The following is a 22,822-nucleotide window of genomic DNA, read 5'->3' as shown; positions in this document are numbered from 1 at the left end:
TCATTCTCATCAATGACTCTACAATGAAAAATGCCATTCTGTTTTACTTAAAATTAAAAGTTAATTCCAAAAGTTCTCACAATAATCCTTCCAAAATAATAGTAGTATGGTGCAATGGTTAAGAGCAGAAACTTCATGGAATTAGACAAATCTAGTATCTAACATGGCTTAGTATTTTGTTAGTTGCTCAACTTTAGACAAAAAAGACTATATAATTTTAACCTTCCTAATCTGCTAAACAGAAATAGATTTACTTCTCATCATTGTTTTAAGGATTAAAGAAACGAATACATAAATTACCCAGTATAACACCTAACACAGCAAGTGACTAATAAATGAAGTCAAAATATTGCTATAATAAGCTAATTATTCAATAAATATTTGAGCACTAGCTGAATATTAAGTGCTGATTGTGAGCACATGACAGTGAAAATAATACATTATACTTATTTTTCTTGTACTTCTCTAATAATGATACCTGGAAAAAATTGATGTGATTTCTTTCCTATATTTCTAACATAATAATTGTTCAAGAATATTGAAAACACTGTTTATTGGTTTGGGGATTTCTTTTTGGTTTGCTTTTTTCTGTAAGTATTTCTCTATAAATATATATTAGTGAGAGAGAAAGAGAAACTGAAGAAGGGAGAGAGGGGGGAGAGACACAGAGAGACAGAGAGAGAATTGTTTCCTGAACATACAGAAAAAATTCATAGTTTTAATCTGATTAATTTCTTGGTTCAATAATAATTTTGCTTCCATTAAAAAAAGGAAGCATGACACATCACTTCAACATATACTGTATTCAATCAGATATTATTCAGTTCTTCAATCTTCGCAACTTTTAAAAGAAAATGTTCTAACATTTATAATTCCCATACCAATATATTCTACCCTGTACTAAATAGGATACATGAAAGGCTTTAAGAATAATAATATTCAAAAATGATCCTTAACTTGAGTATAATATTTGCATGAAGACTTTTTTTAACACAAAGGAGAAAAAAAGTTAAAAGGATAGAATTTCTAAACATAATAATGTATCCTTAAAAAGTTTATAGACTAGTGGGTCCCATAGCATCATCTGTCATAAAAGTCTAAAATCTTAAAAGTCAAAACAGGAAATAAACCAAGATGTCAAATGTAAACACTCTCAGCATTATCCTAAATACGCTTCAAAATATAACTTACTTTTCTTTGAGTTCTGATACCTTTTGACCAACAGAATTAAGGAGGTCCTCTAGTTTCCTTTTTCTGTCTTCAGTTTTCTTCAGATTCCTGAAATATAACTCAATATTATAAAAGCCATTCCTATTTTAGATACCAACTATAAAGCAGCAGCAGCACCTGACAATGTAATCCTACAGTAAATATATGACAATTAAAACTGTCATTAACTCAGTATTATAACACCTTTACTTAGAATTTAATTTGAAAAGCAATGTTAAAATTAAAAGTGTTTCCTCTGACCCAACTATACCACTTCTAGGATTCTATATTTAAAAACACTCAAACATGTACATTTCTGGATAAAAATGGTAAACATATTTATTTATCTTCTATCCCTTCTAGGACCCTACTAAAATGAAGCCAAGAAAATAAGAAAGATACATATGCACAGAGATCAAAAGAGGAAAGTATGAAATAGGAAAAATTTCAAAAATAATTTCCTTTTCTTAAGAGACAGAGTCTCACTCTGTCTCCCAGGCTGTAGTGCAGTAGTCTGAACAGAGCCCACTGCAGCCTCAAACTCCTAGGCTCAAGCAATCTTCCTACCTCAGCCTCCTGCACCCTCAAAGTTCAATAAAATTTTAAAAAGTAATAACTAACATATCGGAACGCAAAAAGCCAAAAGCTAAAATGCCTATACAAAGAAGAGTCAAAAAAAAAAAAGCAGAATCCTAAAATGTTCAGAAAATGTAAACATACTTCTGAAGCTAACAATAAAGCCAAATACAGAAGATTATTTAATAATCGATATTACAAAGAGTTTGATCTCAGAATCCATCCTCTGTTGAGAGCTGACTACCTCTAACATAACCCAGAATGCTGCAAGTCTAGCTTATGCCCCTACTCATCTCCATCAACCTCTATGCACACATCCTAGGCGAAAGATATAAAGATTCGTTTACAGTAAAATGACTGACACCCTATCCCCTCAAAATACCCGCAAATATTAAGGGGTTGCCATAAAATGGCCAGTCCATACTTGATCACCTTACAGTGATGCTCAGCAGCCAAGGAGCCCAGGCCACACACTCAGGTCTTCCAGCCAGACTTCTAAAACTCATGATCAACAACTAACAGCCACAGATCAGACAGGTCAAGAAAGCTTCCTAACTTCCTAAAAATATGGGGTAATATACAAGACACTGGGAATCAAAGTAGCATTAGACTTTCTAAAAGCAACACTGAACTCTAGAAGAGAGTACAACAGGGGTTCTCAGACTTTAGTGTATACCAAAATTACCTGTCAAAACAGAGATTACAAGGCCTTACTGTCCCCTCCCCTACAATGTATCTGAATCAGAATCTGTTTGTTTGGGTGGATCTCAAAAATCTGCACTTTTAACAAGTTCCAAAGTGATGCTGATGCTGCCGGTCTAGGAACCAAATTTTGAGAATTGCTGCAATAAAATAAGGCCTTCAAAACTGTGAGCTAAAACTATTTCTAGTCTAGTATTTAAACACATCCCAATTATTGATCACATACAATAACATATTATAAATACTCTTAGACATGCAAATCTCAAAATATGTTCCAGCCCATATACTCTTTCTACCATGGAAAATGTGTTCTAGAAACCTGAAGAACTAAAGGAAGGAAGAGAAAGACAGGAATTCACAATAAAAGAATACAATAGGTAATCTCTAGAACAATGCTGAAGAGAAGCCCCAAGACAACAGCCTTAAGCAGCAGGCCTAAAGCTAAGAAAAAATAAATAGAACACACAGATGAATGAAGATGCTTCAGGGCTCTGACAGAGAAACTATGGATAAATTTGTGATATGTAAACAGAAAAATATAATCAACTAAAAAAAGGGAGGCAATTCTTACATTTAGAACAAAAAAGTGTACAAGAAAGGAAATAAGATGAATAACTGTTAATACACAGCAGGAAATTAATAGATAATATCAAAAATTGAACAGTCAAGAATACAGATCAATTAGGATTAAGATGACAGACAGCAGGCGGGACTACCTTGCAGCTCCCACTCAGACAGACAGAGCAGCATGTGGAGATTCACATGGTGAACTTTCGCTGCAAGAACTACTGCAGGAACATACTAGGAAAACCAAAAGAATCCACGGACCCTTTGAAGGAACTGGGTCACCACTGCAGTCTCCCTGAGATACCAAAAAACTTACTAGTCTGCTTGCTTTCTCAGCGGAAGGCACATGATCTGGGGCAAGTTCTCAGCCCTGGTCACTGGCGTTGTTGGGGCACGGTGGGAGTGAGACCAGCCTTTAGGACTGCAGGCTACATAGAAAGCCAGTGAGGCCTGTGCCTGCTGGCTTTCCTCAACTACCCTGGGTGACCTGTATGACTCAGCAGAGGCAGCCATAATCCACCTGGGGAGAAAATTACATTGGAATGGAAACCACACTCCCATCCCCCACAGCAGCCACAGCAAAAGCCTCACCAAAGCAGAGGCTGAGCTCAGACACACCTATCCCTGCCCCCACCAGGTGGTCTTTCTTTACCTGCCCTGGTAGCCAAAGACAAAGGTCATAATTTCTTGAAAGCTCTAAGGCCCTGCCTACTGCCTGAGAAACCTGAATTGTTAACCAGGTGTCCCTAGGGCAAGTTTGCATCCTCCCTATAGGACCACAGCTGAGGCACTCTTGAAAGTGCCACCTCCTGCCTGGAGGCCCATCAACACAAAACCAATCCACTAAACAAAAACAAAACCAAGGACCATCACAGAGTTCACCTCATTCCCCTGCTACCTCCAGTGGAGCAGGTGCTGGTATCCACGGCTAAGAGACCTGAAGACAGATCACATCACAGGACTCTGTGCAGACACTCCCCAACACCAGCCCAGAGCCTGGTAGCTCTGCTGGGTAGCTAGACCCAGAAGAGCAAAAACAATCACTACAGTTCAGATCTCAGAAATACCCGTTCCTAGGGGAAGAGAAAGACCACCACAGCAAGGGAGCGCTCTGTGAGACAAAGAACCTGACCAGCTGCCCTTGAATCCCAGATCTTCCCTCTGATATAGTCTACTCAAATGAGAAGGAACCAGAAAAACAATTCTGGTAATATGACAAAACAAGGTTCTTTAACACCCCCAAAATATTATACCAGCTCATCAGCAATGGATCCAAACCAAGAAGAAATCTCTGAATTGCCAGAAAAAGAATTCAGGAGGTTGATTATTAAGCTCATCAAAGAGGTACCAGAGAAAGATGAAGTCCAACTTAAAGAAATCAAAAACATGATACAGGTTATGAAAGGAAAATTCTTCGGTGAAATAGATAGCATAAACAAAAAACAATCACAACTTCTGGAAATCAAGGATATACTTAGAGAAATCCAAAATGTACTAAGTCTCAGCAATAGACTCAAGCAGAAGAAAGAGCTTCAGAGATTGAAGACAAGGCTTTTTAATTAACTCGATCATCAAAGACAAAGAAAAAATAATTTTAAAAAATGAACAAAGCTTCCAAGAATTTTGTAACTATGTTGAGTGTCCAAACCTAAGAATAATGGGTGTTCCCAAGAAAGAAGAGAAATCTAAAAGAGAAATCTAAAAACGTACTTGAGGAATAATTGGGAAAAACTTCCCCGGCCTTGCTAGAGATCTAGACATCCAAATAAAAGAAGTTTGAAGAACGCCTAAGAAATTCATTGTAAAAAGATTATCACATAGGCATACAGTCATCAGGTTATCTGAAGTCAAGACAAAGGAAAGATCTTACAGCTGTGAGGCAAAAGCATCAGGTAACCTATAAAGGAAAAACTATCACAGTAACAGCAGATTTCTTAACAGAAACCCTACAAGCCAAAGGGACTGGGGTCCTATTTTTAGCCTCCTTAAACAAAAAATTACCAGCCAAGAATTTTGTATCCAGAGAAACTAAACTTCATAAATGAAGGAAAGACATAGTCTTTTCCAAACAAACAAATGCTGAGAGAATTCACCACTACCAAGCCAGCACAACAAGAACTGCTAAAAGGAGCTCTAAATCATGAAACAAATCCTCAAAATACACTAAAATAGAACCTCCTTAAAGCATAAGTTTCACAGGACCTATATAACAATAACACAATGGCCGGGCATGGTGGCTCATGCCTGTAATCCCAGGACTTTTGGAGGCCAAGGCGGGTCGATTACTTGAGATTGAGAGTTTGAGACCAACATGGCCAACATGGCATAACCCCATTTCTACTAAAACTACAAAAATTAGCTGGGTGTGATGGCAGGCACCTGTAATCCCAGCTACTCAGGAGGCAAGAGAATCCCTTGAATCCAGGAGGCAGAGGTTGTAGTGAGGTGAGATTGTGCCACTGCACTCCAGCCTGGGCAGAGTGAGACCCAGTCTCAAAAAAAAACAATAACACAATGGAAAAAAAAAAGGGTATTCAGGCAACAAATAGCATGCTGAATAGAATAGTACCTCTCATCTCAATACTAACATTGAATGTAAATGGCGTAAATGCTCCACTTAAAAAATACACAGTGGCAGAATTGGTAAGAATTCACCAGTCGAGTTTCTGCTGTCTAACAGAGACTCACCTGACAAAATAAGGACTCACATAAACTTAAGGTAAAGGGGTGGAAAAAGATATTCCATGCAAATGGACACCAAAAGTAAGCAAGAGTAGCTATTCTTATATCAGACATAACAAACGTTAAAGCACCAGCAATTAAAAAAGACAAAGAGGGACATTATGTAATGATAAAAGGACTAGTCCAACAGGAAAATATCACAATCCTAAACATATAAGCACCTAACAATGGAACTCCCAAATTTATTAAACAATTACTACTAGACCTAAGAAATGAGATAAACATCAACACAATAATAGTGAGAAACTTTAATACTCCACTGACAGCACTAGACAAGTCATCAAGACAGAAAGTCAACAAAGAAATAACGGACTTAAACTATACCCTAAAACAAATGGACTTCACAGATATTTACAGAGCATTCTAGCCAATGACAGCAGAATATACATTCTATTCATCAGCACATGGAACATTCTCCAAGATAGACCATATGACAGGCTACAAAACAAGTCTCAGTACATTTAAGAAAATCTAAATTATATCAAGTACCCTCTCAGACCACTGTGGAATAAAACTGAAAATCAAGTCCAAAAAGGACCTTCAAAGCAATGCAAATATGTGGAAATTAAATAACCTGCTCCTGAATGACTGTTGGGTCAACAATGAAATCAAAATGGAAATTGAAAAATTGTTTGAACTGAATAATAATAGTAATTCATACAACCTATCAAAACCTCTAGAATACAACAAAGGTGGTGTTAAGAGGAAATCTCAGAGCATTAAATGCCTATATCAAAAAGTATGAAAGAGTATAAATAGACAATCTAAGGTCACACCTCATGGAACTGAAGAAACAAGAACAATCCAAACCCAAATCCAGCAGAAAAAAACAAATAACAAAGATTAGAGCAGAACTAAATGAAATTGAAACAAACAAAAAAAAATACAAAAGATAAATGAAACAAAAAGTTGGTTCTTTGAAAAAACAAAATTGATAGACCATTTGCAAGATTAACCAAGAAAAAAAGAGAGAAGTTACAAATTAGCTTAATTAGAGAGAAATGGGAGATATTACAACTGACACCACAGAGATAAAAAAGATTATTCAAGGCTACTACGAACACCTTTATGCACATAAACTAGAAAACCCAAAGGAGATGGATAAATTTCTGGAAATATACAACCCACCTAGATTAAACCAGGAAGATATAGAACCGTTGAACAGACCAATAACAAGCAGCAGAATTGAAATGGTAATTTTAAAACTGATGGATTCACAGCTTAATTCTATAAGACATTCAAAGAAGAATTGGTACCAATCCTATTGACACTATTCAAAAATATAGAGAAGGTTGGGAATCCTCCCTAAATCAATCTATGAAGCCAGTATCACCCTAATACCAGAACCAGGAAAGGAGATAACTAAAAAAGAAAACTATAGACCAATATTCCTGATGAACACAGATGCAAAAATCCTCAACAAAATACTAGTGAACCAAATCCAATAACATATCAAAAAGATAATCCACCATGATCAAATGGGTTTCATACGAGGCATGCAGGTATAACATACGTTAAGTCAATAAATGTGATACACCACATAAACAGAATTAAAAACACATATCACATAATCATCTCAATAGACACAGAAAAAGCATTTAACAAAATCCAGTGTCCCTTTATGATTAAAATCCTCAGCAAAATTGGCACAGAAGGGACATATCTTAAGGTAATAAAAGTCATCTATGACAAACCCACAGCCAACATTATACTGAATGGGGAAAAGTGGAATGCATTCTCCGTGAGAACTGGAACAAGAGACAAGGATGCCCACTTTTATCAGTTCTATTCTACATAGCACTAAACGTTCTAGCCAGAACAATCAGACAGGTGAAAGAAATAAAGGGCATCCAAATTGGTAAAGAGGAAGCTAAACTGCCAGTTTGCTGATGATACCATTATACACCTAGAAAACTCTAAAGACTCATCCAAAAAGCTCCTAGAACTCGTAAATGAATTCAGCAAAGCTTCAGAACATAAAATTCATGTACACAAATCAGCAGCTCTGCTATACACCAGCTGCAACCATGCTGAAAATCAAATCAAGAACTCAGTTCCTTTTACAGTAGCTGCAAAAAAAAAAAAAAAACAACTTAGGAATATACCTAACCAAGCTGATATGGTCACAAACAAATGATACAAACAAATGGAAACATATCCCATGCTCACAGATAGGTAGAATCAATATTGTGAAAATGACCATACTGCCGAAAGCAATTTACAAACTCAGTGTGATTCCCATCATAATACCACCATCATTCTTCACAGAAGTAGAAAAAACAATCCTAATATTCATATGGAACGAAAAAAGAACCTGCATAGCCAAAGCAAGAGTAAGCAAACAAACAAACAAATAAATCTGGAGGCATCACATTACCCAACCTCAAACTATACTATAAGGCCACAGTCGCCAAAATAGCATTGCACTGGTATAAAAATAGGCACATAGACCAATGGAACAGAATAGAAAAGCCAGAAATAAACCCAAATACTTACAGCCAACTGATCTTCCACAAAGCAAACAAAAACATACAGTGGGGAAAGGATGCCCTATTCAACCAATGGTGCTGGGGTAATTAGAAAGCCCCATGTAGAAGAATGAAACTGGATCCTCGTCTCTCATCCTATACAAAAAAATCAACTCAAGATGGATCATAGACTTAAATCTAAGACCTGAAAACCATAACCATTCTAGAAGATAACATCAGTAATACCCTTATAGACATTGGCTTAGGCAAAGACTTCATGACCAAGAACCCAAAAGCAAATGCAAGAAATACAAAGATAAACAGATGGGACTTAAATAAACTAAAATCCTTCTGCACAGCAAAAGAAACAATTGGCAGAGTTAAAAGACAACCCATAGAGTGGGAGAAAATTTTCACAATCTATACATCTGACAAAGGACTAATATCCAGAATCCATGACAAACTTAAACAAATCAGCAAGAAAAAAACAAACAACCCCATCAAAAAGTAGGCTAAGAACATGAATAGACAATTCTCAAAAGAAGATATACAAATGGCCAATAAGCATATGGAAAAATGCTCAACATCATTAATTATCACAGAAATGCAAATCAAAACCACAATCCAATACCACCTCACTCTTGCAAGAATGGTCATAATCAAAAAATCAAAAAATAATAGATGTTGGCAGGGATGCAGTGAAAAGGGAACACTTTTACACTGTTGGTAGGAATATAAACTAGTACAACCACTATGGAAAACAGTGTGGAGATTCCTTAAAGAACTAAAAGCAGATCTACTGTTTGATCCAGCAATTCTACTACTAGGTATCTACCCAGAGGAAAAGAAGGCATTATATGGAAAAGATACTTGCACACGCATGTTTGTAGCAGCACAAATTGCAATGGCAAAAAGACAGAACCAACCCAATGCCTATCATTCAGTGAGTGGATAAAGAGAATGTAGTATATATATATACCACGGAATACTACTCAGTCACAAAAAGAAACAAAATAATGGCATTTGCAACAACCTGGATTGCATTGGAGAATCATATTCTAAGTAAAGTATCTCAGGAATGGAAAACCAAACATCGTACATTCTCATTCATGTAGGAGCTAAGCTATAAGGATGCAATGGCATGAAAATGAGGCATTGGACTTTGGAGACTCGGGGGAAAGGGCGGGAGGTGGCAAGAGATAAAAGACTACACATTGGGTATAGTGTAACACTGCTCAGATGATTGCTGCACCAAAATCTCAGAAATCACCACTAAAGATCTCATTCATGTAACCAAACACCACCTGTTCCCCAAAAACCTACTGAAATAAAATTTTTTAAAAGAAAAGAACATAAACCTTTGGTCTGCATTTAGAACAAAAGAGATAAAATATATTTGTGACTTAGTAATGATAGCAAATTAGAACTGTAAGCTCCAATAATAAGTGGTTAAATCTTCCTCCTTCCTGTCCACACACTGTTTTGGAAAATATATGCTAAACATTTCCTAGAACTTAGAAGGCAAAAACAAACATAAAAGCCTTAAATTTCCAGCCAGGCGCAGTGGCTCATGCCTGTAATCCAAGCACTTTGGGAGGTGGAGTTGGGCAGATCATGAGGTCAGGAGATGGAGACCATCTTGGTCAACATGGTGAAACCCTTTCTCTACTAAAATGCAAAAAATTAGCCAGGTGTAGTGGTACGTGCCTGTAACCCCAGCTGCTTGGGAGGCTGAAGCAGGGGAATCACTTGAACCCAGCAGGCAGAGGCTGAAGTGAGCTGAGATTGCGCCACTGCACTCCAGCCTGGCAATAGAGCAAGACTCCATCTCAATAAATAAATAAATATATATATAAATAAATAAATAAAAATAAAAGTCTTTAATTTCCAAAGCTTTCCTTTTGTACTTTAACATTATTCCTTGGCCAGGCGTGGTAGTCCACACCTGTAATCCCAGCATCTTGGGAGGCCGAGGCAGGCGAATCACCTGAGGTCGGGAGTTCAAGACCAGCCTGATCCACATGGAGAAACCCCATCTCTACTAAAAATACAAAATTAACCAGGCGTGGTGGCACATGCATGTAATCCCAGCTACTCAGGAGGCTGAGACAGGAGAATCGCTTGAACCCAGAAGGCAGAGGTTTCGGTGAGCCGATATCACACCATAGCACTCCAGCCTGGGCAACAAGAGCAAAATCAGTCTCAAAAAAAAAAAAAAAAAAAAAATTATTCCTTTATGAAACTTCGGCTCCTTCTAAAGGAACTTTTACCTACCTAGGCTTCCAACAATATAATAATGGTAAAGAAAAAGTGAGTTGGTTCTGCTATCTCCTTCTAACTGCTTTCTTGTTTTGATCTGTTTTTAAATTTACATTTAATTGACTCATTTTATATATTTTAGTATTGTCAACTGCCATTTTACAAATAGAGAAAAAATAAAAAATAATATTAAAACCTCATCAAACTGATGAAAATAAAGGTTAGAATTGTTTATATTTTATATTTCACTTACGATTCTAATCCTGCCTGTTCAGTTTCCAAAGGCTGAATTCGTTCCAAGACATGGGAATACTGGATATTGGCTTTCACCCAGGCAGCCAAAGGTGCAGCTGCAGTACTGGCACGCTTAGCGTTCTGAAAAATCCATGAGAAGTGATTCAACATCCTTACTTAATTTCAGATGAAAGCAAAGTTAATTCTAACACACTTTATTTGGACATTTATTAACTTGACCCAAATAAAGAAGTTTTTGGCTTATAGCTAAAACAAAAATACAGTGAACTTCTATTTTGATTAAGAGAAATATACATGAACTCTATTTTCACTTAAAAATAAATTTTTGAACCACACAGAATCTTTAAAATAAAGATGTTTTATCAACATAATTTTCTATTAGTCACATTTCTAATGAATACATGTGTCAGCCACAACAATGTTCGAGTATCTTTATTAGATAAGAGCAGCTTTAAAACCATTGTAATTGGTATTAAAGAAGATGTACATAACATTTTGATTAAGGGATCTAAAAAAATACCAGAATCATGAAATCTAAATTGTTCACTGAAATTAGATACCACTGTCCTAACACAGATACCTGTTGTCATCTGACAAGTGACACAAGAAAAAATAAAAGCACACCAGGACAGTTGAAAGTTAAAAAAAAAGTTTTTTTTTTTAACTTTCAACAGCAGATACAAAACTATTAAAACCACTCAATAAATCTCCCCTGCTACCTAGATTCTAATTTACCTGATTCTGATGGTTAATGCTTCCCAGATGTAATACCTATAAGCTTATTTTTGATTTTCACTTTTAAGTGAGCTAAACAATTGGCAATGACAAAACATCACATTTTAAACAGCAGAATATTATATGGTATGGAAAAGCAAATTTATGATATAACTTAAAAATTACCTTTGGATCAAAAGATCCTTTATTTTTATAAAGAAGTTCTTCAACACTCTCTCTTATTTCCTTTGAAATATTTCGGGCATCAAAGGTTGCTATGTCTTCTCTTACACCTCTTTTTGCAAGGAAACTAAAATTAAAGCATATTTCCTTAAATGAGACTAAACAAAATTTGCTGTTTCTGAAAAAAAATCAGTTTAACAAAATGGTGAATGCAATACTTTTAATCCATTAGTTAACAAAAAATACGGTACTAAAACCTTTAAGCTTCTAATGTATTATCCTTACTTTTTGTGTTTGTTTTGAGACAGAGTCTCACTCTGTCACCTAGGCTGGAGTGCCGTGGTACAATCTCAGCTCACTGCAACCTTCACCTCCTGGGTTCAAGCGATCCTCCCACCTCAGCCTCCTGAGTAGCTGGGACCACAGGTGTGTGCCACCACATCTGGCTAATTTTTTGTATTTTTATTAGAGATCGGGTTTCACCATGTTGCCCAGGCTGGTCTCAAACTCCTGGCCTAAAGTGCCTTTGCCTCCCAAAGTGCTGGGATTGCAGGTGTGCCCAGCCATATTATTGACTTTTTGTAGACAACAAAAACTCTAGAGAGATGTACAGCAGTCTTTCTAATGTTCTGTGAATAAACTAAGAAATGATATGAAAGAATCACATCTTGTTCTACTCAAATCCTTATTTGTAAACTATGAGGTACTCATATGTTCTAGGATGTGCAAGAAAATTGTCTGACTCCTTTTAAGGTAACTTAAAGTACTCTCTCAACCTATGTCCTCCTCCATCTCCAGATATAAAATGAACTCTTTACTATCAACCTAAATACTAACAAGGAACTTAATATCGGCACAAACCATAACACCACTATTATAACATGAAACCTGAGCCTGCATGGCTTCATATTGTGTTAATACCTTATTCTCTTCTAGTTTCCAGCTCCCTTCTATTATTTAAGGGTCTCCTTCTTTCTGTTTCTGTCTCTGTCTCTTTCCCTCTCTCAGTAATACAAGACTCTTAAGGATAGTGGTTGTATTTTCTTCATCAGTAAATCACAGTGAAATCACAGTCCTCTCTACTGTGTATGGACCAAATACATTATTATATTTATTGAGAAATTTCTTAAAGATTCTAAGGTATTCCTTTTCTTCTGACACTTTTAACAACCACTTAGAGAAAGGAATATATAGATCCTGATATATGATTACATAGAATACCTTGAAATTTCAAGGCAAAATGAATACCCATGTATTTAGATGAAGTGCACTTTGAAAAACAATATAAGAAATATTTAAAACTATGAAAGAATGTGTCATTCATTGCTGAAATAATATTTTTCACAAATTGAAAAATTTACCTTTTCATGCTCACCCAAGATGTATCAAAGATACCCATCAACCTTAAAACTCCTTCAAGAATGTCTCTAATTACATCAGGTGGCATGCGTAGTGAGCGGATTTCTGAAAGTGACTCTGGCTTAATGTTTCCAACTGCTAGTTTAGCTTCATTGACTAAAGGCTAAAAGAGAAAAAGGCAATTTTTATTTTCAAATTCTATATTTTTTAAATCACTAACTCTTGACAAATTATCTTTTATTATCTTTTGCATTTATGCAAAATGACTATAGTTACTAATGTCCTCTCTCTTAAAATAACAAAATGCTTTAAATCATACAAGGAGTAAAAAACGTTCAAGTTGAGACAGTAAGACTTCTTGCCACCACAACTGCAACAATCTAATTTGGAAAATCTAACTTGTTTTGAGACAATTTGTCATTTTCAAGACGCTCTTTATATCTTAGGACTAGCTGACTAATTTAATCAACTGGAGAAAAAGAGCTTAACAGTATATCTTAATTTATCTAACATATTTTTTCCCTCTACAATCAAAACCATATGGCTCATGGAAAACAAAGATTCTTTTAAATTATCATCCATTAATTTATACTTTTTCTGGCAGGCTTTCCTTCTTGTGCTCTTTTACAAGTAATATTTTGGTTGAAAACCACATTTTATAATACTATGAGAAAACAACTTGAGATACAAATAATGTTTAAATTCCTACATATAGCTGGTAAGCAAAAATGTAAATGGATCTTAGCATGTTTTTTAACTTACTTGTACTTCTTTTAATTCATCATCAATTTTATTTTTTCTTTCTTCAATTTTAACAACTTCTTCTGCTATTCTGTGCTTCAGTCTTTCAAGTTCTGTTTTTTGCTCGCTAGCATCCTATAAGAATATTTAAGTGGCATTCCAATCAATTTTAATGCATGATATTTAAAAGCACGAAATCTAAAATATAACATTTCAAAATAACATTTTCTATTAAATGTTTACCCAATATTAGTTTTGAATCTATGACAAGAGAGTTTCCAAAATGCCTGGGAAACCAATTATATATTTTACTCCATATTTTCTATCAGAAAGGTTTCAGTGCTTTAATTTTTTCTACTTAGCAAAGCAATAAATGCTTTTTACATAAAATTTAAAGAAGATAGAAATACATAATTTTCTTTTTTTTAATTTTTATTTTTATTTACTTTGAGACAGAGTCTCGCTCTTGTCGTCCAGGCTGGAGTGCAATGGCATGTCTCAGCTCACTGCAACCTCCACCTCCTGGGTTCAAGTGATTTTCCTACCTCAGCCTCCCAAGTAGCTGGGATTACAGATGCCCACCACCATGCCCAGCTAATTTTTGTATTTTTAGTAGAGATCAGGTTTCGCCGTGTTGGCCAGGCTGATCTCGAACTCCTGACCTTGTGATCCACCTGCTTCGGCCTCCCAAAGTGCTGGGATTACAGACATGAGCCACTGAGCCCAGCAGAAATGCATAACTTTCAAAGTATGCTTTTAATTTGTATTTCCTTGATTATTGATGAGGTTGAACATCTTTGTATATATTTGTCATTGTGAGTTTTTTTCCTTCCTTTTTTTTTTCTTTTTGAGACAGGGTCTCACTACGTTGATTAGGCTCCCCGGACTCAAGGGTTCCCCTGCACTTCAGCTTCCCAAGTAGCTGACATTAAAAGCATGTATTGCCATGCCCAGATCTTGAAATGCATAGTTTCCTAAATAATCATAATAAAATGTATTGAACACTTAAACAGCCCAGGCACAGCTCATAAATTCCTTCTTTTATTAACCTCCTGATCCAATTGGAAGGTATCTCTATTCTGAGTTTGTATAGCATTTAATTTGCACTTTCTTCATGCCATAAACCTAGAATTGCAAGCCTTAGAAGTTACACAATTTGGTATTTAAGCTATCTCTTCAGACAGTACTTTCTACAAAATACCAAACAGAAATATCTGCTATTTATAATTAAGCAAAATTATTAACTTATGAGATGCATAGTTATTCTCCTGGGTCTCTGCTGGATAATAAAATTAGCTACAGTCTTAGAAATATTGCTTCTCAGAACAGCACAGAGAAAAAAGTAGCACATACTCAGTGTGTATTACTAATGTCACTAGCCAGAGAGTACACAAAGCACACATAATGCCGAATATTTTCCTTTATAAATACATGGTAATTAACCATGTTATCCTTTATGTAGTGTTTGATTTTTCACATTTCAAATAACTCTTTTAAGGTCAAAATAATTGACAGTTTTTTTAACGATAAAAATGGCTGATTTCATTAAGTAAATATTTATATTAATTTTGTTCCAAAATACCTTGAGAAAAAAATTATGCTAAAGTTTTACAGTATAAAAATTATTATATGTACATTTTCTGATGTATTACTTACCAGGTCAGGTACTCACTAATTTGATTTCTATCATAGATTGGCTGCTTCTATAATTTCTCACAAAGGAATCATATAGTATACAGTCTTTTGTGTCTGGCTGTTTTCACTTAAGTGTAACGTTTCTAAGATTTATCAAGTTTTGATTTCTCTTAGCTAAAAATCTGAAAGTGGGACTGCTGGCTGATGTACTAAGATATATTTAACTTTATGAGACTGTGCCAAACTTTTGAAAAGTAACTGTAGCATTTTTCATTTCCTCCAGCAATTATAAAGAGTTCCAGATGCTCCACCCCGCCTCGCCACACTAGACTGAGGTATTTCCAGTCTTTTTATTTCACCCATTCTAGTGGATATGTAGAAGCATATCACTGGGACTGTAGCTTACATTTACTCGATGATAATGAAATTAACATCTTTTCATGTGTTTACTGGTCGTTTATAGATCTTCTTTCATAAATGGTCTGCTCTAATCTTTCGTTCATTGTTAAACTGGAGTTCCGTTTTACTATTATTGAGTTGTAGTACTTTTTAAAAATTCTGAATAGAAGTTCTTTATCAAATACATGTTTTGTAAATATTTTCTCTCAGTCTGTGACTTGCCTTTTCATTTCAGAACTTATTTCATTTATTTCATTTCAAAGAGCAGAAGTTTTCATTTTGATGAAATCCAACTTATCAATTTTCTTTTTCTATTTTGATATCACATCTAATAAGTCTTTATCTCACCCAAGGTCATAAAGATGTTCTCCTGTGTTTTCTTCTAAGTTTTATAATTTAATGTTCTAATCTTAGATCCATCATCCATACTGTGTAAATTTTTGTGTAAGTTAAAAGGGAAAGGTTCTGGGCTTTTTCTCTCTCTACTTGGACATCCAAATATCCAGCACTATTTTTTAAAAAGACTATCTTTCCCCATTTAATTGGCATTTTTGTCTAAAATCAACTGACCACATTCCAATGATCTCTATGCCTACACTAATATCACACTGCCTTAAAATGATTACTGAAAAGTCAGTCTTGAAATCCTAAGTCCCACAACTTTTTTATTTTTAAGATTGTTCATGTCATTTATTTTTTAATTGAGATATATATTAGTCTGATGAATATTAAAGTTAATTTTCTTAAAAGAGGCATTAGACTAGTCCCTATTTGACAAGATAACAGTCACCAACATGGAGATGGAGAAACATATTTGAGGCATAGTCAGGAAAGCAAAATTGACAGAATTTAATGACTCATTACATTAATGGATAAGGTAACAAAAGTCTCAGTACAATGTGATTTTTAAGTTCTGTCTTAAATAATTAGTGTATATTATACTACCATAACCTGAGGAAAGAAATACAGGAAAGAAAACTCGTAAGTTCAATTTTGAATCTGTTTCAAATTGTAATGCCCAAGAGACTTCTAAAAAGACATGTTTAACAGATAAAACTGAATTTTTTTTTTGTTTGTTTGAGAGTCTTGCTCTGTTACCCAGGCTGGAGAGCAGTGGCATGATTTCAGCTCATTGAAACCTCTGTCTCTTAAACTCAAGCAATCCTCCTACCTCAGCCTCCTCGGTAGCTGGGACTACAGGCACATGCTACCACATTTGGCTAATTTTTAATTTTTTTGTAGAGATAAGGTCTCACTATATTGCCCAGGCTGGTCTCAAACTCATGGGCTCAAGCGATCTTCCCACTCGGCCTCCCAAAGAGCTAGGATTACAGGCGTGAGCAACCATGCCCTGCCAGTAATTGAGTAAGTCTGAAGCTAATAAAAGGAGTTAGGATAAAGAATAAAAAAGATGAATTTGAAAACAGTTACATGCAGTTGGTAGTAAGAGCAATAAAATGAACAAGAGCATCCTGAAAGAGGATGGAGACATAAAATACTGGGGCAAGGAAGGAACTCAGAGAAATCTTCTTTGAAGGGGTTCAACAAAACAAAGGCAACAGCTCAAAAAATATATACTCAAAATGCAAAACATCATGAAAGTACTGAAAGAAGAAAAACATTCCATAAATCTTCAGAAAATTAAAAGCAAGGAAAACTCTCAAAGCCTGAAGGAGAGAATTCTAAGAAAAATAAAAGGAAATACCAACCTAACCGGGAGAGTATAAGAAATAAAATCAGTTACAGACAGATCCATGCCAATTTAAAATATAAAAAGAGACTACATAAGTTGCATATGGTCAACTGAATGCACTGAGTAATCATTCTAAACAATGTGGGAAAATACCATGCCCTTCCACAAAAGCTTAAGTACATAACATCAGTCTGACTCAGTATGAAAAAGCAATGTTTTTTAAATCCACCTAAGTGAAAATGTGATTTTTCACTGACAGTCAGTCATAAATGCTCTCCCTATTGTTTTCATTTTTGTGATCACTCCAAACATTACCTGCATTGACACTGTGATCATTTGAAGGGCAGCATCTGCTTCATCTTGCTTAGTTTTAAGTAATACACTTTGTTCTCCAGCTTTTCTGTTCAGTTCATCCACAAGAGCTTTAGCTTCATTTAGTTTAGATACACCAGCCTACATCAATAAAATATTGATTGGTAATATTTTAAAAAAAGAATTTTACATACACACAGTAAATAAAGCCCTATAGAAAAGAATCAAGCAAACATGTTAAGTGTGTATATACAAAACAGTAGCAAGTAGACTTAGATTTTTTCTTATTGCTAATTATAACAATTTATTTCATATAATACTCATTAAGATGTAGTAAAAGATCCCACAGAGGTTTTAAAGAAAAACAAATTTTAAAGCATCACAGAGAATGGTTCAACATATGCAAATCAGCTAACATAATATATCACATCAGCACAACAAAGGACAAAAACCAGATATTCATCAAAATAGTCACAGAAAACACACTTGATAAAATTCAACATACCTTCAAGGCAAGAACTCTCAAAAAATTAGGCATTGGAAGAACATACCTCAACATAATAAAGACAAACCCTCTGCTCACATCACACTGAATGGGGAAAAGCTGGAAGCCTTTTCTAAGAACTGAACAAGACTAGGATGCCCACTTTCACCACTCCTATTCAACAGAGTACCAGAAGTCCAAGCCACAGCAATCAGGCAAGAGAAAGAAACAAAAGACATCCAAACTGAAAAAGAGGAAGTCAAATTGTCCCTCTTTATAGATTAGCATGATTTCATGTCTAGAAAACCCTAAAGATTCCACCAAAAAAACTCTTAGAAGTAATAAGCAAATTCAGTAAAGCTGCAGGATACAAAATCAACACAGAAAAATCAGTAATGTTTCTAGACTTCAATAACAAACTCACTGAAAAAGAAATTAAGAAGGCAATCCTATTTACAGCAGCTACAAAAAAAAAAAAAAAAATACCTAGGAATAAAGTTAACCAAGGAGATGAAAGACCTCTACAGCACGCGGATGAAAGAAATTGAAGATACCAAAAAAAAAAGGGAAAGATATCTCATGCTTATGGATCAGAAGTATTAACATTGTTGTGGCTGGGTGCAGTGGTTCATGCCTGTAATCTCAGCACTTTGGGAGGCTGAGGTGGGTGGATCACTTGAGGTCAGGAGTTCCAGACCAGCCTGGCCAAAATAATGAAACCCCATCTCTACTGAAAATAAAAAATTAGCCAGACAGGGTGGCAGCTGCCTGTATCCCCACTACTCAGGAGGCTGAGGCACAAGAGTCACTTGAACCCAGGAGTTGGAGGCTGCAGTGAGCCGAGATTGCACTATTACACTCTAGCCTGGGCAACAGAGCAAGACTCCACCTCAAAAAAAAAAAAAAAAAAAAAAAGAAGTATTAGTATTGTTCAAATGGCCATACTACTCAAAGCGATCTACTGATTCAATGTAATACCTATGAAAATACTAATTACATTCTTCACATAAATTTTTTTTTAAAAATCAAAAAATTTGTTTGGAACCACAAAAGAGCCTGAATAGCCAAAGCAATCCTGAGCAAAAAGAACAAAGATAGAGGCATCGCACTACCTGACTCCAAAATATACTACAAAGCTACAGTAACCAAAATGGGATGGTATTGATATAAAACATGCACACAGACCAATGGAACAGAATAAAGAACCCAGAAATAAATTCATGTATTTACAGTCCACAGATTTTCAACAAAGGAACGAGAAAATATATTAGGAAAAGGACACTCTATTCATTAAATGGTGGTGGGAAAATTGGATATCCATATGCAAAAGAATGAAACTAGACCTCCCTCTGTCATCATACACAAAAATCAATTCAAAATGGATTAAAGACTTAAACAAAAGACCTGGAACTATACAATTTCTAGAATAAAACATTGAGGAAATGCTCCAGGATATTGGTTTAGGCAAAAATTTTATGGTTAAGATCTCAAAAGCATAGGCAACAAAAATGAAAATAGAAAAATGAGACTAAAGTAAAAAGCTTCTTCACAGCAAAGGAAACATTTAACAGAGTGAAGAAACAACCTGTTAAATTGGAGAAAATATTTGCAAACTGTTCATTTGACAAGAGGCTTAACATGTAGAATATACAAGAAATTCAAACAACTGAACAACAACAACAACAAAGAATTCCATTAAAAAGTAGGCAAAGGATCTGAATAGATTTTTTTTAAAAAGACACACAAATGGCCAACAAGTATATGAAAAATTGTTCCACATCACTAATCACCCTTTGATCATTACACATTCTTGCATGAATCAAAATATCACATGTACCCCATAAATATCAATAAAATTATCAATATCTATAAAATTTTAAAAAGTAAATACATAAGACTTGAAAAAAAGCATCACAGAAAAGCTAAACAGATAAATACATATTTGATAGTTTAAACACTGAACTTAATAAAAAATACTTTTTACCATTACATTAGATGGGAGAGAAAATAGCAAGAAAGGAATAACTCACTAAACCTTTTCTAATTTCAGTCTCACTGACAGGGAAAAAGGACTCAAGTCACTCTTTTTTATACTAGACATGACCTGATTTTGTTTATCTAATATTCACTTTTCTTGTAAGAGACTGCCTGACATATGGTTCTGGTGGGCTGTCATTCACTTGCCTTACCTGCATTTTGGGTGGGCATTTGACCCTGGCCTGGCCATTGATGGTACCCCATCCTACTATTCAAACAACAGAATAATGAACCCAGGGATATACATGAAAAAAACTCTTTATCTTCTATCGTGTTTTTGTCACCTAACAAATCAGAAGATTTGGGGAAAGAGTAACGGCAAAAAAGGAATCTAATTAATATTTATTGAGCACCCAACATAAAGTACAGGTAATAAGCTAGGTTATTTCCATATGAATTTATGAATTTTATCTAATATATTCACATACAACTACCATTGACCCAATTAAGCTGCAAAACAGTAAGTTAAAGTAATTTATCCAAAGTACCATAGAGAACTAAATCAGGAAATCAATCCTCCCAAAAGCCTGTATAGTTAGTACCTTAATATAAATGAAAGTGAATCAGTAGAAATGATAAAGATAATTATGTCAATTAAGATGGAGCCTACTTTATTACCCTAACAAAGGGAAACTAGAATTTCAGAGAGGAAATGTTCTCTAACAACTTCAGGAGGCTGACATTCTAATGTCACATTTAAGTTAAAGCTCTATAATTAGAGAAATACAGAAAGAAAACTGTCCAGAATGTACTAAGTGACATGGATGAAAACATTACTTTATAAAATATAATTTTAATTTTAAAGGTTATTACAAAGTATAATCTTGGATATTATGTTTTAATTAATAACAGGGTTTTCTTTTTTATTATTATTTTATTTTACTTTGCCGTAAGTTATTGGGGTACAGGTGGCATTTGGTTACATAAGTTCTTTAGTGGTGAATTGTGAGATACTGATGCACCCATCACCAGAGCAGTATACACTGCACCATATTTGTTGCCTTTTATCCCTCCCCACCTCACTCTTCCCCCAAGTCCCCAAAGTCCATTGTATCATTCTTATGCCGAAGAACAGTTTTCTTAATTTCTAAAAATGTTTTCATGTGAAAGAGACTCTTAAAGAGAGTACCATAAGCTATCAAAAACCCATAAATGCCAACCAGTGAAGACAAGAAATAACCATTGAATTAAAAAAAAATACAAATCATTACGAAAACCTAGAGGGCAACATAGGTACGAAAGTGAGACTGTTTTCCAAGGCTTTTAATACAGTACATTTATTAATACCAGATATATGCCACTCGCAACATAATATTGCAATTTACAAAACTCTTGTTTCCTATATATAGATAAAATAATTCAAGATTACCAATACTATACCTGCAAATGACTTTGTCTTTTTAATAATTCCTTTTTCTTGCTGCTACTAATGGCAGAATACACATGTAAAAAGGTCATATATCGGCTTGGTGTAGCACCATATGCTTTACAAGATTCATGGATTAATAAAAATGATTTTAGAAAATCAGGATCAACTAGAAAAAAAATAGAAAATAAAAATAACTTATTATATGCATGACTCATTAAAAATAAGAGAAAATATCCTAATGATAGTTATTTTATACAAGATACTTCCATGCTATATAATTATAAATATGAGATAGCATCTTTGCTTAAAGATGCACAAAAGACAACTATTCACAGCTCCCATCTTCTTAGGAATTTTGAATTCTCTAGTTTTAGTAGCATCTATTCATCTATTGTTATATATTTCCCCTGAACATCTTTATTGTTGCAAGAAAAATAAATCTACATGTTGTCATAATACATAAATTAATTGGGACTATATAACAAATGTACAGTAATCCAAAAGTGAGCTAAATACAATCTGCTGAACAGAAAAGCAATATACAAAATACCTATCCACTCCCATTTGATACAGGGAGAAACAAGACTTCAAATGCCAAAAAGTTAAGAATAAGTTCACATTAGATTCAATATATCCATGATCAAACACATTATATTCCTCTCACTGACACAATTTGCATCTGTATTCCCAGCCCCCGTGAATGAAATCAATTTGTAATGAATATTCCAAGACAGAACCCCAAGAAACATCCTTGACTCTCCTTCTTCTTGTGTGCCACAGCCATTACGTAATCATCAAGTCTCATTGAGATTACCTCCTAATATCCACCAAGTCCATTCCTTCCTCCATTCTTATTACCTCTTCTTTGGTTTAGGCCTTCATCTTGTCTCTCTTAGATTACTACAACAAACTTCTAAAATGATGTAATTGATTTTGGTTTCTCCTATTACAAATCTATTTTCTAATAACTGAAAAAAGGGATATATAAACATATTTCCGGCTGGGCGTGGTGGCTCACGCCCGTAATCCCAGCACTTTGGGAGGCGGAGGCGGGCGGATCACGAGGTCAGGAGATCGAGACCATCCTGGCTAACACGGTGAAGCCCCGTCTTTACTAA

The 22,822-nt window shown here is 35.0% G+C and overlaps 1 protein-coding gene across 1 annotated transcript in view; it reads right to left on the bottom strand.

Moving 5' to 3' along the window:
* Window positions 1-22,822, bottom strand: part of DYNC2H1 (dynein, cytoplasmic 2, heavy chain 1) — a 376,294-nt gene that overhangs the window by 257,323 nt on the left and 96,149 nt on the right. Inside the window, exons 54-60 of the mRNA XM_011984411.1 lie at window positions 21,716-21,870; window positions 17,818-17,955; window positions 13,797-13,910; window positions 13,037-13,197; window positions 11,679-11,802; window positions 10,777-10,898; window positions 1,192-1,278 (exon numbers count right to left, since the gene is read on the bottom strand). Coding sequence (XP_011839801.1) covers window positions 1,192-1,278; window positions 10,777-10,898; window positions 11,679-11,802; window positions 13,037-13,197; window positions 13,797-13,910; window positions 17,818-17,955; window positions 21,716-21,870 — 901 coding nt within the window. The remainder of the gene's footprint in view (window positions 1-1,191; window positions 1,279-10,776; window positions 10,899-11,678; window positions 11,803-13,036; window positions 13,198-13,796; window positions 13,911-17,817; window positions 17,956-21,715; window positions 21,871-22,822) is intronic.

This window comes from Mandrillus leucophaeus, unplaced genomic scaffold, assembly GCF_000951045.1.
Source record: "Mandrillus leucophaeus isolate KB7577 unplaced genomic scaffold, Mleu.le_1.0 Scaffold267, whole genome shotgun sequence".
Classification (NCBI taxonomy): Eukaryota; Metazoa; Chordata; class Mammalia; order Primates; family Cercopithecidae; genus Mandrillus; species Mandrillus leucophaeus.
Note: the sequence above shows the minus strand (reverse complement) of the source record. Positions and strands in the feature narration are given on the sequence as shown.